Source organism: Pangasianodon hypophthalmus, chromosome 16 (genome assembly GCF_027358585.1).
Source record: "Pangasianodon hypophthalmus isolate fPanHyp1 chromosome 16, fPanHyp1.pri, whole genome shotgun sequence".
In the NCBI taxonomy this organism is placed as follows: domain Eukaryota; kingdom Metazoa; phylum Chordata; class Actinopteri; order Siluriformes; family Pangasiidae; genus Pangasianodon; species Pangasianodon hypophthalmus.
In genome coordinates this window covers 21,172,782-21,189,118 of record NC_069725.1, presented here as the reverse complement: position 1 = coordinate 21,189,118, position 16,337 = coordinate 21,172,782, and the positions used below count along the sequence as shown (strand labels likewise).

Below are 16,337 nucleotides of genomic sequence, written 5' to 3'. Positions count from 1 at the left end.
TATAATTTATATTAATCTACACTAAACACTTTATGGTTTATTTTTTACAATAATTTTAGCGCCCTTTCCTATTCTGCTTTTTGTATAGACGAATTAATTGTATGCTTTTATTTTGACAACCTGACAAAGTTGCTACAGTCGCCGCACCGCACCGTCAGTGTGCGTACTAACGTCCTAAATAGTGTGGTAAATTAGTACGCCACCTGCAGTGACCATGGTAACCTATGGTGGCGTCGCGCGCTATTTTGTCATACTACTTAGTAGAGTAGTACGCAGCGCGCGCTCCAGACAGCATCCGAGGCAGCCGGGAGGCAGCGGGATGAGCAGCAAAGATGTGAACAGATGTTGAACATTTGAGCAACAAAATGCGATTTTTGCGGTCCGAGCGGATTTGACAGGCTTCTTAAAACACAGGGCTGAACCCGAATTTCTTCCTGGTGCGTTTTTTAAAAAGAAAAATCGACGTAGTTTAACAGTGTAGTACGTGTGTCTGGGATAACGCTAAAACCGGTAAAACTAGCCGATTAGCCTGCTTGCTAACGCTGTTATAATAACTAGCTAAATTAAGCTGATGTTATTCATTCATTGGCGTTTTTTTTCTGTTAACGAACAAGGTCACAGATTTGGGACGATGTCAGTGCTGTTAGACTGACTGTAAGTCCGTATTTATTCATTTTAAACATTAAAATAAATATTTATTTTAAAAAATATTTATCTTCTCATACTTGCTAACCGCTAATCTCACACTAACTAGCTGTTAAATGACCAACTGCTGACCAAGCGAGCATGTCACGGTGGACGAAACCCAAATAACCACGTACTCCCTCTATAGGTGCACTACAGGGTAGGGAATGACTTACTAGCTTTCTGCGACCTATCTAGTGTCCTACATGTGTAGTACAGAGGTATTTATTATACAGCCTCAAATCATTTGTATTTCCAATGGCGGTGACAAAGTGCGCCTGTCAGGGTGGCCGAATCCCAAAAGTCACCCTACACCCTATCTAGGTGCACTATCTAGGGGATGATGTGCAGCTTTCTACGACCTAGCTAGTGCCCTACATTTCGAGTAGAGAGGCATTTGGGATTCAGCCTATTGCTGCTCTCTTGAGCCAAAGTCATAATCAGTATTTTCTTCAGTGTTACAATCCAGGCTGCTGGGTATTTTTTTGTTTGTTTGTTTCATAACCTTGGTCTTTAGGTTGTTCCTGTCTGTTGTTCCAGGCTGAAGTCATGGCTAAAACCACGATGCTGTGCCTGAATCTTCACTCCATGCTGATCCTCTGCGTCCTCTTGGCTGGAGCTCAGGGAGACGGTGCAGAATTTGACCCCTACAAGATCCTGGGGGTCACTAAGAGTGCAAGTCAGGCCGAAATCAAGAAGGTGTATAAACGCCTTGCTAAAGAATGGTAAAATTCTGCAAATTAATGTCTCGTTTTAGTCCTCAGTGAGCCCCAGCAGTCCACGTTTCTGCTCTGTTAAACCTCCAGACACACCAGCACCGAGCCATGGCTGGTCATGGTGTTAGATTTGAAGGCTGATGTGTAACATTTAAGAATAACTTGACAATGAAACTATTAGGATTGAGCAATGCATTATATCAAAAGGTCTCATTGATGACATAATAAGAATGATGTGGTTCAAACCATTTTACACACACACACACACACACACACACACACACACACACGCGCGTGTGTGAAATACAAGCTGTTCTTGCTTTGATTGCTCGGTTCAGGTGTTTTGAGAGCAGGAAGAAACTCTAATTGAGAGTTCTCTGATCTCCTGATTGGAAAAGAATTTTAAATGAATTAAAAAAAAAATTATATTATAGCCATCTTGTGTTCAGATCTTCTTATTTGTATCTGTTGTTGCCAGGCATCCAGACAAAAACAGGAGCCCAGAAGCAGAAGACATGTTCATTAAGATCACCAAGTCCTATGAGGTATCACAGACCATTCTGCTGGCTTTGGGTTTCATTACTTACTAATTTCTAATCATGTTCTCTCACAGTGTGTGTGTTTGTGGGTTTGGTTTCCTTGTTCAGATCCTATCCAATGAAGAAAAAAGAGCCAATTACGATCGCTACAAGCAGACCAACTCCCAGCCTTACGGGCCTCAAGGCTTCCGTCACTTCCACGACAACTTCTACTTCGACGAGTCCTTCTTCAACTTCCCCTTTAATAGCAAGGGCAGCCGTGATGCCACTGACAGCAAGTACACGCTGCACTACAAACAGTATGTCAACGAAGTCGTATCTGACAGCTTCAAAAGACCGTATCTGATCAAGATCACCTCAGACTGGTGCTTCAGCTGCGTCCACATGGATCCCGTATGGAGGGAGGCCGTGCAGGAGCTCGAGCCTCTCGGTAAGGATTGTTTTTTATAATCAGCTGACATCTACAGCTCAGTTTCAACATAAACTTGTAAAACAATTTTTAGAAATAATGAGCATGGACTTGGATTGGACTACCAAATCCAAGTCATTCCTGAGTAATTCACCAATAGGAAACTGGGACGTTTCTCAAACTGGTTTCTCAAAATCTGGTCCTCGTGCTGATATTGTGTCCTTTGCCGCCTCCGTCTGTAGGTGTAGGAATAGGTGTGGTTGATGTCGGCTATGAGAGACGCTTGGCGAATCATCTGGGCGCTCACCGCACTCCATCCATACTCGGCGTCATCAACGGAAAAGTGACTTTCTTTAACTACGCTCTGGCCAAAGAGCACCTCATGCAGTTTGTGGAGGACCTGCTCCCTCAGAGACTGGTCGAGAAGGTAAGTGCAGGACTCCATCCTGCTTTTCTTTATATTTACTGTCTAAGGGGCTTCTTCAGATGGGAAATGAACAGAGTTAAGAGATGTTTAGATGGAGAATTTCATGGAGGTTTACTTCAGCTGCTGAAGTAAAGGATATATTGTAGTAATATAATAAAGTAGGCAATAATAATAATAATAATAATAAAAACAGCAACAAAAAAGAAGAAAACAACAGCAATAAAAATATTAAAAAATATAATTTAAAATATGTGTAAAAATATAGTAAATGTGCAATAATTAAACTATTGTGAAAGTAATGTACCAGTAAGACGAATAATAACAACTAGTTAAAAATGAAAGTGGAAAAAAATAACACCTTTATTTGCTTATTTTTTTAACACAGTGAGACTGATGAATGTTTTTAAAAGTTATCTAAAAATAAATAGCAATGTAATCAAGGAGGTGCCAAATTTTCTAGTTTGTGACTCATAACAATATTTCTTTTTCCGTTTTGTCCCAGTATTAAAAGCTTAGACACCAGTTTAGACACCAGACATCAGTTTAGTTACTGATCTACAGTAAGATTTTAAATAAATGCATTTTTATTCTAATAAAGCAGCTTCTTATCCATAGACTGATCTGATTTCTAAAACCTCTATTTTTGGATTGTTCCTCAGGTCACTGACCGGAATGACCGTGACTTTCTGAAGAGCTGGTATGATGTTAACAAGCCCCACGTTCTGCTTTTTGACCAAGTGCCTGCGGTTCCTCTGCTGTATAAGGTATACGTGATTATATCTGGAAGTCACGGGCAGATCGGTTGCCGAGTGTGTGAGTAATCATGTGTGAATGTGAACTGTTCCTCCACAGCTGACTGCGTTTGCCTATAAGGACTATGTGCAGTTTGGCTACGTGGACCAGGGTCTGTCTGAGACGGCCAATCTGCTCAAGCAGTACAACATCAACACGTACGCTCCAACCATGCTCGTCTTCAAGGAGAACACAGATAAACCGGCCGACATTATACAGGTAGATTTTTCACCATGAAGTAATGCAGACCTGTTGATGTAAGGTATAAAACACAACTAGGCATGCTGGTATAGGAAAATAATCAGTGATGGGGTGGTGATCATCATGTCTTTTGTTAAACAGGCTAAAGGGATGAAAAAACAAATAATCGATGAATTCATCTCCAACAACAAATTTCTTCTTGCTCCTCGTCTGGTAAACCAGAAGGTCTTTGATGAGCTTTGCCCCGTCAAGCAGTTCCATCGGCGCAGAAAGTAAGCTGGAAGCCGTCGTGTCATTTGTAAAGTTTGATGATTTGACAGAGGAAGCAGAATGTTAATGATTGTAACCTCCGTCTGCATAATATAACACTTCACTAATAGCAAAAACAGCTTTAAAAGAATACTCCAGCAAATCGTACCTTCGTGTCTATCCATGAAAATGCTGTTTAATCAAAACATATTTAGAATGGAAGTCTAAGGGCAGTTGGTAAACGTTTTAAAACATGCAGCTACAGTATATAATGCAAATTCCAATGCAGAGATGTTCTTATGTGGTTTTTATCCAACACTGGATTGCAACTTTCTAGGAGTAATTTTTTTAAGGTGCAATCAGGCAGAAACTGGAGGCACTTGCATGTTTACTCTGAACTACACTGAGTGTGATTGTAACACTTAAAGGTGCATTAAGTAAGATTAGTCTTTTTTGGTGGGTTTGACATTTGAATGATTTTCTTTTCTCCTTGAGCGCACTCCCCCATTCCCGCCCATGTTCACAAAGCTCCGCCTCCAGGATTGTAGGTATCCTGTAGAGCATAGTGTCCATAAAATGACTAACAGGAGGCACATCCAAACACAAGCAAGTGTTCCGGACTGGAAGTCAGTTTTCCACACGGGTTTTCTCACTGAGTTAATAAACTTAATCCATTGTTTTGTTTTGTTTTGTTTTGTTTTATCATGTTCTAGATATATTCCAGGTTATACAAGTAAAGAATAAAAAAAAATCGCCTATTGCACCTTTAACCACAAATTATTTCCTGGAAAAAGTATAGCTATCTTTAAAAGGACAGTTTATGCCGATTCAGAACTTAGAGTACATAAATTGTACTCTATTATTGTAATCGTAGAGTAAATATATTGGAGTGAAAAATCTAAGAATTTTGTTCTACAAATTACATTTGCAAAAATATTTATTGGTCATCATTTGCCATTTTTCTGTTTTTTTTTCTCTCCGTATTAAAATTCTGTGGCAATCACACTTGCTATAGATGTGGATGGTATGATAGAGTGTTCCTTTAAGGGTCTCTACAAGAGGCAATAATGTCTTTGAGAGCTTCAGTGGTTCTTTGATGCCTTTTAGAGACTCATCTTCGGCCGGTAATGTTTGTGCGAAGACTATAAGAACTGTTTTTTATTGTGTTACTGTTCTCTCTGCAGATACTGTGTTCTGCTTATCACTGGTGAGGAGGAAGTCTTTGTCTCAGGAAACAAAGCTTTCTTGTCTCTGGCCTCTTCGAACACCGAGGAGGTTCTCCGCTTTGCTTATGTGTACCAACGCCAGCAGCAGCCTCTGTGTTCTGTGCTGCTGAAGAACAGAGACACTCCACCACAGGTACACGCTCACTGCGCCATGGCGCTCAGACCAAAGCCAAGCAGCTGCATAAACTATGATGTTTCTACTTTATGGGTATGTAGATTATTCACAGTGGACATGCAGTGAACAGTCTTAGGGGTTCAGCAATATGACGATATGATATCGATATCATGATTACCATGATTTTTATTTCTAATCTCTCACACGTTAGCTAGCATGATAATAACTGTAGCTAATTGTCACAATACCAACTACCATGATAAATACGAAGTGTATCTACCAGCAGATAGATTACCGTGATGGGTATTAGATCTCATTCTTGCTGCCACGTGTTAAAGTTGTGACGCTAAAAATTCACCTTGTGATGTCACCAAATGTAGTGATGTCATGATTCAAAATGCAGATATGCAAAGTAGTTGTAATTGTGTGTGTGTGTACGTGTAGGTGGTGATCCTGGAGCGGCGTAACGGGGCCGGTAAGGTGGTCTACAAGCCCATCCAGGGCGGCTGGAACGGCAGCGAGGAGGACAAACACAGGCTGCTGGAGGAGCTGGAGCGGCTGCGGAAAGACCCCTCCATCCTTACCCATGATGCCATGCTGCCTGAGCTCAATAACGAGTTCGCTTCAGTCAGTCGCTTTGAACCTCCCTCTTTTAATGGGAAATTAGTCCTGGCCTATCTTACATTGTCTAAGGACTCGAATAATGGAGCGATTAGCGCACCATGACACGATTAGGTCATATTTTATCTACTGCACTCACAGTAATAACGTAAATAATGATATAAATGAAATTTTTTTATGTTTGTCCAATTGCAGATGTTTTTAATCAGATGGATTTATGCAGCTTATGACTACTTGTCTGAAATTATTGATGATGTTCTCCACAATAATTGGTAAGTAACAAACCCAATATATACTGTATTCTTAAAAAAAAAAAAAAGAGACATGTTGTTTGTCAGGAAGTTGTTATTACTGTTCTCATTAATGCAGGCGTGAAATGATGCCTCTGCTGTCTCTGATATTCTCTGCGCTGTTCATCCTGTTTGGCACGGTGATTATTCAGGCTTTCAGGTACGATTCAGGACATTTACACTTTCGTCATCATTTTGAAATTTGTATTCAGGAAGATTTTTTTTTTTATATTGTTTCAGTGACTCTGGTGAGGAGAAACAGACAAAACCAAAGGCAAAAGAAGCAGCAAAGGCCCAGAATGGATCACCAAGCACTGCCAACACTTCCAGGTGCCTCATATGTCCATTTGTGAATAAATAGATTTGTTTAAATAGCTTCGTTCATAGAATTTGCATTATGACCCCTCTAAGACTTCTACACCTTGTTTTTGGGGCAGCCGTCCACCGAAGAAGAACTTCGTGGAGGTGACTGAGTTAACGGACATCACTTACACCAGTAATCTGGTAAAGCTGAGACCAGGCCATATCAACGTGGTGCTGGTGCTTACAGACGCAACCAAAAACATTCTGCTCAGCAAGTTCGCCAAGGAGGTTTACTCCTTCACCGGGTCAGTCTTTACATATACTCATCACATACACACGGCAAAAAACGACAGCAAGTAAAATATCTTGAATATAGTCAAATTAATCTAATATTTCCTATAATAAGATTACAATATGCCAAAATAAGATAAGACTTTTTTTTTTTTTTAACGAATTTCAAGCTTTGCCTAGTCTTGACAGATAATTTTTTTCATTTTAAGCATTTATTTCTAGAAAGAAGCAAAATTATCTGCCACTAAAATAAGAAAATTTACCACTTATAATTAGTAACAATGTCTAGAAATAAGTTTATTAATCTTTATTTGGTTTATTGTAATCTTATAATAGGAAATACTACATACACTTCAGTGTATTCAAGATATTTTTACTTGCTAAGATGTTATTTTTGCAGGGCAGTCAGTAAAAGAAATTGAGAGTATACTGTGTTTTAAGAGAATATTGTTTGAGTATACAGCATTTTGAAAGTATAGTGTTTGAAAGTATGCTCTTTTTTGAGATTATATTCTTTGAGAACACTATTTTAAGAGTACATTGTTTGAGAGTATACTATATGTATACTATATTATAATATTATATAGTATTTTGAATAGTATGCTCAGAGTATTTTTTGAGCATATTGTCTGGGAGTATACAGTATTTTAAGAGTATAGTGTTTGAGAATACACAGTATTTTGAGAGTATATTTTGAGAGTATATTGTCCGAGTGTATAGCATACTATATTGTTTGAGAGTATATAGTATTTGATAGTGTATTTTCCGGGAATAAAATCTATTGAGAGTAAATTGTCAGATTATACAGTATTTTGAGAGTATTATTTTGAGAACACAGTATTTTGAGTTTATATTGTTTGAGAGTATAATGTTCTTATAAACCATATTTTGAGAGTATGTTGTATGAGAGTGTACAGATTTTTAATGTATATTATTTGAGAATATACTGTAGAGTATATACAATATTTTAAAATATATTGTCTGAGAGTATACAGTATTTTGGAGAATATAGTTTTCAGAGTAAACCGTATTTTAGTAGTATATTGTTTGAGACTATACTTTATTTTAGGGGTATATTGTATATTGTTACAGAGGGGCAGTTTGACAAACAGACAGAAAAAAACCTGAGTTAACTATGCTTAACAACATCTCCAGGAGCCAGACGCTACATTTCTCCTTCCTGAACGTGGACAAGCACAACGAGTGGATGTCCACGCTGCTGGAATACGCCCAGGACGCCATGCAGCTGGAGGCGGACGAGGAGGAGGAGGCCAGCAACCGCAAGACAGACTACACGGGCTACGTGCTGGCTCTCAACGGTCATAAGAAGTACCTGTGTCTGTTCAAGCCAGTGTACACGGGCGAGGACGCTAACAGCAGGCCGGAGGAGGAGGCGGGGAGCTCCAGATCCAGATCAAGCTCCAGAGACGAGCACCAGCACAGGAAAGGAGGCGCACGCTCGCGCTCCACCACTCTCCACATCCACCACAAACTGGACCGCCTGGGCCTGTGGATGGAGCGGCTGATGGAGGGCACGCTACCTCGCTACTACATCCCGGCCTGGCCTGGCCTGGACAAGATCACGGTCAATAAGTAGAGCTGGGAATCCTAGCATGCTGTTGAACAGAGACAGTGTTGGTTCTTTGGGAAGAGTTTCTCATCGCTCCCATTGCAGTGTGTCTCCGGGTGGCGCTGTAGGCGGACTTTGTGACCTCAGAGCTCAGACTTTGATCTTACACAGATGCTGTAAATGACCCGAGTCTAATAGTAGCTCCATTTAACTATGATGCTGCGCCATAACTACTGAATGCTGCTCCAGTCGTTACTTTAAAGGTACAATAAATAGGGATGTCCATCAATAGATGGCCTAAAATGACAGAATACCAGGAAAAATCCACCCTCAATGATATGCATGTTAATCTTTAATTATAACGTAATATTCAGTGACGTCTAAGACGTCTGAGTTAAAATTCTTTCATCAGTGTTAACGATTTCCTACTTTACCCACAATGCCACTCGACTTGCTGCTGATAGTGGCGCAGTGGGATTTATCCCTTGCTTCATCTCTACTTACAGAGAGGAATGCAGCGGCGCTTTAGTATTTTAGTCCGTCAGGCTCTCTCGCCTCGTCATCTGTACACTCTGCTCAAACAGATCAGCTTCCAAAGCTTCAGTGTTCCTGGTAATACTGTCATAAACACCTTCTCAGTCTACACTCACACATCGCTGGAAAGTGCTGATTGGCACTTGATTGCTTTTCTTGTTTTTAGTAGCTAACGGCGTTAAGCGTTATCCCTTATGTCTGAGATCGGTCAAAGTTTAGTCTCCAATTAAACACCATTGTAACTGCGCTAGCAATAACAGTGTCCTCCTGTGATGTCAGCGTGGCACCAGAATCACTAAAGACATCACAAATATTTCAATATAAACATATTTAATGTGTTTCAGGGTGGAGATTTCCTTAAGACATGGTGATATGGAGTGAAAGCTTACTGTAGTCGGAAAATGCCTTATATATAATAATCTTGCTCACCTTTAACAGCTAATGAGGTGAAATCGAGGATTTCAGTTGATATAAGTCTTAACCTGATTCCCTGCCAGGCACACTACAGTCACTTTCTCCTGTTACAAGTAGTATGAATTTAAAAAAAAAAACTGTAATAATGGGAAGCTTTCCTTTTACAATTTTAATTTAAACACCTAAACAGCAAAATATTTAATAATAATTGTTAGTATTTTTAAGAATTATATCAGTATTAAGCATAAGTGTACATATATACATTCTGTCCTGAACAGAAGGATATGGAAGACATTGTCTTGCCTGTGCAATAAGACTACTTTGCCTTGAACCTGTTTCTTTAAAAAAAAAAAAAAAAGAAATGAAATATCTGTATAATGAAGTGCTACACAGTGATCCCTGCTGTAGTTTGCGTTCCTGACTGCCTCGGGCATTTCAGCATGGAATCAGATGTAGTCCATCCAGTAATATTAACCAGTCCTGTGTGTTCCTGTGTCTACAGTTTTCTAAATGAAAATGAGAATTTTTCTAAAATTAACATGACTAAATTCTGTAAGGAGAATTAATTTGAGTGAAATTAACTATAGCACCTTTCTTCCTTTTTTTTTTCAATAAAATGAGCTGAAACTTAAAAAAAAAAAACTGAGGTAAGATAGAACTCTTAACAGGCATGTGTTATTGCATCATAAAATATAAGAGCCAATCAGGTTCCAGTATGCAAATTACAGTAGGATTCCTCAATAGTATTCTATATTTTCCTTTTGGGCATAACGTGCTATACCAATTACACGACATGAATCATTTTCATAATAGGCGAGTAGAGAAGATACCAAAATCGCAAGTGTGTACGGGAAATTCCCAATGCTAGCTAGCTAACAAAGAAGCTAGGTGGCTTTTTGTTTGTTTGTTTCATATTCATAACCTGTATTTCTTAATTAGGGAAATTTGTATCTGCTTCTGTGCCTTTTTCTGTTGTCTGACATTTTTGTGGACCGAGTTTTGGATGATTTTTTTTTTTACAGCATGAAAATCCAAATCCAGTCTTCCATCCCAGAAAAGTTTTTAGGCCAGGGCTTAAACAGGTTTCCAGATGATGCATTATTATCTTACCAGCGTGCTGTTCAGTGATCATTAATGCATACACTGTTAATATTTATATATTATCGTATCTGTGTTGCTGTGATGTAAATAAGGCCATTTCTGTCCAGTGTTTTTAATGAATGTTTCATTCAGTGTCACATTTTGGTGATAAGCTTAGAGTAAATTTCATAATTTATGTATAGTCCATGTGTATCTCTGCCTGATAGAGTTATAGAATAGATTAAAAAAAATTGTGGCCTGTTTTATTTATTGCAAAAAAAAAAAAAAAAAAAAAAAAAGATTTCTGAAATGTAGAGCTATCAGAAAATAAATTATTTAATTTTATTTCCATAACTTTGATATGTGCCAAAGTATCTTTTTTTTTTTTTTTTTTTTTTTTAAAGAACATACAGTGAATAAGTATATTTAGAAGTTTTGCTGAATTTTGGTCATCCTTATTAGCTTGTGTTATTAAAAAAGTAACACCACTCCTAAAAAGGGACAGAAAAAAAGGAAGAGGAAAAAAATTAGTGGAAAAGCAAGAAATTGAGAGAAAGGAATATTATGATTAACAAATTATTTGTTAAACACTACAAATAAAAAGAATCAGTGATGAAACTGTTTTATAAGCTGGAAAATAAAACATACTGTAGGATATAGAATTAAGAATACATAAAATAAGATGCATAAGGAGTAGTTTTTTTATTATTACATTTTAGCACCATGAAAAGCCAAAAAAACTCACATAAAGTGACCTGACTTTCACAATAAGTTCATTAATGGCAAGAAGAAGAGACACAACTCTGGCTCATCATTTAAGTGCTTGCATGGCCTGCAGGACCAAAAGGTGCTACATCATAAACAGAGATCAGTTTTTAAGACTGCGATCCTTAAAACCGAGTTATTCCGACAGTGTAAGCATTTCCTCTTAATCAGTAGTGTTTTGTCTTCGGAAGAACACAAAGCATTTCAAAAAGCAGGTTGGCTGCAGTCAGTGCAGTGTTTCCTGTAAACAGAAAAGACAACAAAAGCAACAAAAATGTAACACACATCGGAATAAAGGATCAGAAATCCTAGAAATATCGTAAATATTCAGGACGTGTGTTACCCGTAGTGTCGTACGGTGGGGAAACCTCCACCAAGTCACAGCCAACAAGATTCAAACCTCTGCATCCACGAACGATCTCCAGTCCCTGAACACACAAGCAGCTTGTCATGTTCCTGAGAAACCTCAAAAAAAGCAACGCTCTCTGTCCTGAAGACTCTCCCATGTCGGAAAAAGTAAAGCTACAGCTTTACCTCGGACTGTTACAAAAAGCTGACACTGGAGACTCCTTCCAAAAATGTTAAATAAACACCACCTTACAGAAAACTTCAGCATATCAACAATTATATGTTTTTCTTATATAAACAACAAAATGTTTTTTAAACCCTGTGAATGAGCTGTTACTATAGAAACAATACCTGTGATTTGCCTTGCAACACCTTCTGACCAATCAGATTTGAGAATTCAACAAGGCGGGCTGTGTGTGCTGTATAAATATTTAGCTAGTGACATGGATTTGAACTTAAATAATAATTTAAATGCTTGTACATTATAGATTACTTGTAGATTTGATATATAATGTCATATTTTCATATACAGCACATATTTATTTGTGGAATACCAACGCAGCAAGGGAACTAGCTCCTTAGCTAATATTAGCAAGAGTTATGCTACTAGTGCTAAGTACAATTGGAAATTCTCTGAAGCCTGATTGATGTACAGGCAAGTTTTAAAGTAAAAAGATTCGGTTATCAGTATATTAGTCATGGCATCACCTGAATAGACGTGAGGCCTGCAATCTCAGGTGTTCCAGTGCCAGGGGCAAATGCAGGATCCAAAGCATCGATATCGAAGCTGAGGTAAACGGGCCCTTTGCCCATTTGGGCTCGAACCTCTGTCATGAGTGGCACCAGAGATTTGTGCCAACACTCCTCCACCCGCACCACGCGGAAACCCTGCAGAACAGATTTCCTGTTTTCAGCATCTACACATCATGCGTGAAATTTCCCAAACAGTAGCAGTAACTCTCAAGTCACAGACCAAAAGAGACCCCCTTGAATCATCATAACCATTGGCTCATAATCCCTTATGGCTAAAAGATCTTACAGGGCCCCCTGGTGGCTCGGGGGACTTCGGCGACTGCTTATATCGCTTATCATCATTATCATTTCCTGAAATCAGACCTGTTCTCTGCTCCACTCGTAGGCGTCGGGGGTATGGCCAGTGCCTCGGAGGCCAATCTGAACCACGCGTTTACAGTCGAGCAGTCCCTCCTCCACACAGCGCCTGAACGGTGTGCCGTGAGTGATCTTCTCCCCCAGGGCCACATCACCCGTGTCAGCATGAGCATCTACATGAACCAGACCCACCGGACCATGTCTGATACAAATGAATCAACATCAGTTAGAAAAAGCCACATGGATTATGTATCAACTCCCATTTTCATATGAAAAGACTAATTGCGGAGACACCTAATGATAAATACTGTACACACATTGTTCCTGCCTACCTTTCTGCCACGGCCTGAAGAATCGGGTACGCAATTGTGTGATCGCCCCCTGTCAATGCAAACAGAGGTTTAATCTTATGCAGAGGCTAAAGTTCCACAGATACCTTATTGACATGACAGTAAATCATTCATTGGCCTGATGTATCTGCTGGTAAAATATATAAACAAGGTTAATCATTAGAGAAGAAGCATCCAAGCTGCAGACAATGAAAGTTCATTCAGTCTGTAACAGGTTGAATGAAGTTATTCATTATTTCGCCTCAGATGGTTGCATGAACATACATTCTGGTCTTTCCTTAAAAAGAGTGAAACTCACCCAGAGTAAGCGGGATGCAGCCAGTAGCCACGACTTTGCGATAAGCCTCACGAATCCGTTTGCAGGCATCCTTTAGGTCATACAAGTTCACGTTGACATCGCCAATATCTGCAACCATCAGGGACTCCCAAGGCGCAGCTCCTGTGCCACCGTAGGTCCTCAGCATGACCGATTCGGCTCTGATCTGCCGGGGGCCAAACCTGGCAACAAAGCATTTCTCATTATTCAGAGCAAATGAACATTTGAATATGTAATTGTAATGACTGTCTGGTGCAGGATGCCCAACATGGAGGTCTACTGCTGAACCGAATGTCTTCCTATTGGACATGTAGTAGAGTATGGAAGCTGCTTGGCTGGAATGGAAATCTGCAGCCACGTTGTTGCTTGGTGGATGAGATCTGACTAGTATTCAAAAGCCTCATCCATTCCCTCACATCAGAATAGATTGAGCAAGACATTTAAACAGAGTTAGTCCTATTTCACCCTTCGAAACTGCCAGGAGTGGTGGAAATCACCTGGATTCCAAGAGACATTCCAACAAAGTCATATAGTGAAATATGACATGATAAATACCTATAAATATTTACAATACATATTTACAATAAATAGTGCTATCATACAGCCATCTTTCCCTTTCTTCTTCTCACAATGTACATGTTGGACCATGTACACCATCTCGTGACTATGGTTGGAGCTACATTTAGATTGTTCGCTAATGCTGGGAAAATAGCCTCAACTCCTAGCCTCTTTGGTGTCTGAACCCCTTGGGAGCTAAAGACGGTCACCATCATTGTGCTCACTGCCTTGACATTGAGCAATCCCAATGCCGTGCTCGGCTGATGCTAATTCGAAGCTGGACCTGACTCAAGCTCTAAACAGCTCGCTAGTCACAAACACTCATGTCCAGCAATGGCTGATAAAGTGTAACAAGAAGCCCAAAAAGCAGTCCAGGTTATCTCCTAGGTGAATTAAAGACCTGGTGTCAGGTGACAGGTCAACTTAAATCGATGAGACCATACAACACTGAGGCTCATGTACTTCACCAAAGTCCTCCTTTCGGCCTGATGATACGTCATCCCCAGAGTGGGATCTCCCCCTTGTGCTGGAGTCCCATAAGGCCCCTTCTTGCAAGCCTATGCGAGCTGCCGTACTGAAACAAGTGTGACTAGCAGATCACTAGATAAGTGTGAGATAGGCGATAAGCTCGTCTTGCATACTTTGGTGACCAGATGACTCTGGGGTGGCCTTGTGTTTGAATCTGGGCTTTCTGCCCAACGTCATATCACCACATTCTCTGAATCTGTCCATCTAGCACAGAGCCCATTAGGTGTCGGACATCCCCGACATGCTCTTCTATTGGGATTGCCCCCAAGTGTGAATGTGCATGTGTGTGTGTGTGTGTGTGTGTGTGTGTGTGTGTGTGTGTGTGTGTGTGTGTGTGTGCACCACAGAGATGTGTCTTACCCAGGGCATGATCTCACCTTGTACCCAGTGTTCAAGTGATAGGTTCTGGATACACTGTGACCCTGACCAGGATAAAGCACTTACAGAACTTGAATGGATAATGGAATGAGTGTTGTAACATGGCTTTATTTAAGCAAACAAAAAAATTTAATTTTAATTTAAAAAATTTGTTTGTTGTTAAGCTGCAAAATAAAGGCAGCCACTCATCAGCTCAGAGGAATGAGCCTAGAGCAATGAGCCTAGAGGAATGAGCCTAGAGGAATGAGCCTAGAGCAATGAGCCTAGAGCAATGAGCCTAGAGGAGCGAGCCTAGAGCAATGAGCCTAGAGGAGTGAGCCTAGAGCAATGAGCCTAGAGGAGTGAGCCTAGAGGAGTGAGCCTAGAGCAATGAGCCTAGAGGAGTGAGCCTAGAGGAGTGAGCCTAGAGCAATGAGCCTAGAGGAGTGAGCCTAGAGCAATGAGCCTAGAGGAATGAGCCTAGGGAAAGCTTTGTCTGCTCTTGTGCTTGGAAATATTCTGCATATGCATGTCATCTTTTCATGTCACGAGCTTCCAGTGCATGCTTTCTGACAGGTGAAGAAGTGAGAGCATGACAGATTAACTGTGATATGCATGAGCAGACCTGGTTCCGGGTCGGTTGGAGGTCCCGGTGTCGATGGGAACTCCGATGAAGGCTGCGTCCAGGCCCTCGGCTGTGTCCTGATACGGTAACTTGGCCATGGTGGCGATTCCGGACACGCGCGCGACAAACTCGCTGCTCGGAGGAACATTGTATGTTTTGCTGGACATCAGTCTGCTCGGGGTGGCTGTCACATTCCCCTGCGCACTCACCCCGACCTGCTGAGCCCGCATTACCGCCCCGCACGCTCTCAGCACGCCGAGTGCTCTCATCTTCATGAGGTGAAGCATGGTGATCAGGCTGCTCTTCGCATGCACGAGGGAGGACCTGCTTTCTGTGCTCCGGGCTTCCTGTCCTGCTGTTAGGTTATTGCTTAGTGCTGTAAAACTTCTGCTCCAGAACAGAGCTGAACTTTTGCACTCCTGTAACCAGAGCCCAGCGCATGAGAGGGGGGCGTTTTCCTCACCCTGGTGTTCATGGGAAATGTATTTCATCCACCCTGAAAACTATATTCTTTACATGCGTAATTGTTTTGCATGGTCTAGAAGTGTATACTTGAGCAGCGATTGGTGCAGTTACAGGAAAATAATCACAGGAAAATAATCACAGCATGCTGTGATGTGACCCGACTTCCTATTTCCACCCATTAGTTGTTTATTTTCCTATAACAGCATGTCCCGAGGTGTTTATTGCTTGCATCTCCAGGGTTCGAGTCCCACCTTCGCCCTGTGTGCACAGAGTTTGCTTCAGGGGTTTCTCCAGATACTCTGGTTTCCTCCCCAAGTGTGTGTGTGTGTGTGTGTGATTGTGCCCTGCGATGGGTTGACACCCTGTCCAGGGTGTTCCCCGCCTTGTTCCCAGAGTCCCCTTGGATAAACTCCAGGCTCCCCATGACCCTATGTAGGATAAGCGGTATGGAAAA

The 16,337-nt window shown here is 40.8% G+C and overlaps 2 protein-coding genes across 6 annotated transcripts; one reads left to right on the top strand and one right to left on the bottom strand.

Annotated features, from left to right (window-relative positions):
• Positions 1-11,116, top strand: dnajc16 (DnaJ (Hsp40) homolog, subfamily C, member 16). Of its 5 annotated transcripts, XM_053240615.1 has the most exons (17): positions 1-510; positions 615-654; positions 755-844; positions 1,225-1,409; positions 1,879-1,945; positions 2,048-2,369; positions 2,591-2,775; positions 3,435-3,539; positions 3,628-3,786; positions 3,910-4,040; positions 5,202-5,376; positions 5,803-5,985; positions 6,175-6,251; positions 6,349-6,429; positions 6,510-6,599; positions 6,707-6,877; positions 8,019-11,116. In XM_053240615.1, exons 4-17 carry the CDS (start codon positions 1,234-1,236, stop codon positions 8,458-8,460), a joined length of 2,364 nt encoding a protein of 787 aa, XP_053096590.1. In that variant the 5' UTR covers positions 1-510; positions 615-654; positions 755-844; positions 1,225-1,233; the 3' UTR covers positions 8,461-11,116. The 5 variants fall into 5 exon arrangements, with proteins under 5 accessions (XP_053096590.1, XP_026775981.3, XP_034167452.2 ...); XM_026920180.3 differs by lacking the exon at positions 755-844; XM_034311561.2 differs by having other exon boundaries at positions 1-654.
• A 23-nt stretch (positions 11,117-11,139) lies between these two features.
• agmat (agmatine ureohydrolase (agmatinase)) lies at positions 11,140-15,883 on the bottom strand. Its single transcript, XM_026920253.3, has 7 exons — positions 15,419-15,883; positions 13,333-13,532; positions 13,017-13,065; positions 12,691-12,886; positions 12,283-12,462; positions 11,570-11,654; positions 11,140-11,467 (listed from the first exon to the last, which is right to left on the bottom strand). The coding sequence occupies exons 1-7, from the start codon at positions 15,703-15,705 to the stop codon at positions 11,394-11,396; spliced, it is 1,071 nt and encodes a 356-aa protein (XP_026776054.2). The 5' UTR covers positions 15,706-15,883; the 3' UTR covers positions 11,140-11,393.
• Positions 15,884-16,337: the final 454 nt, after the last annotated feature.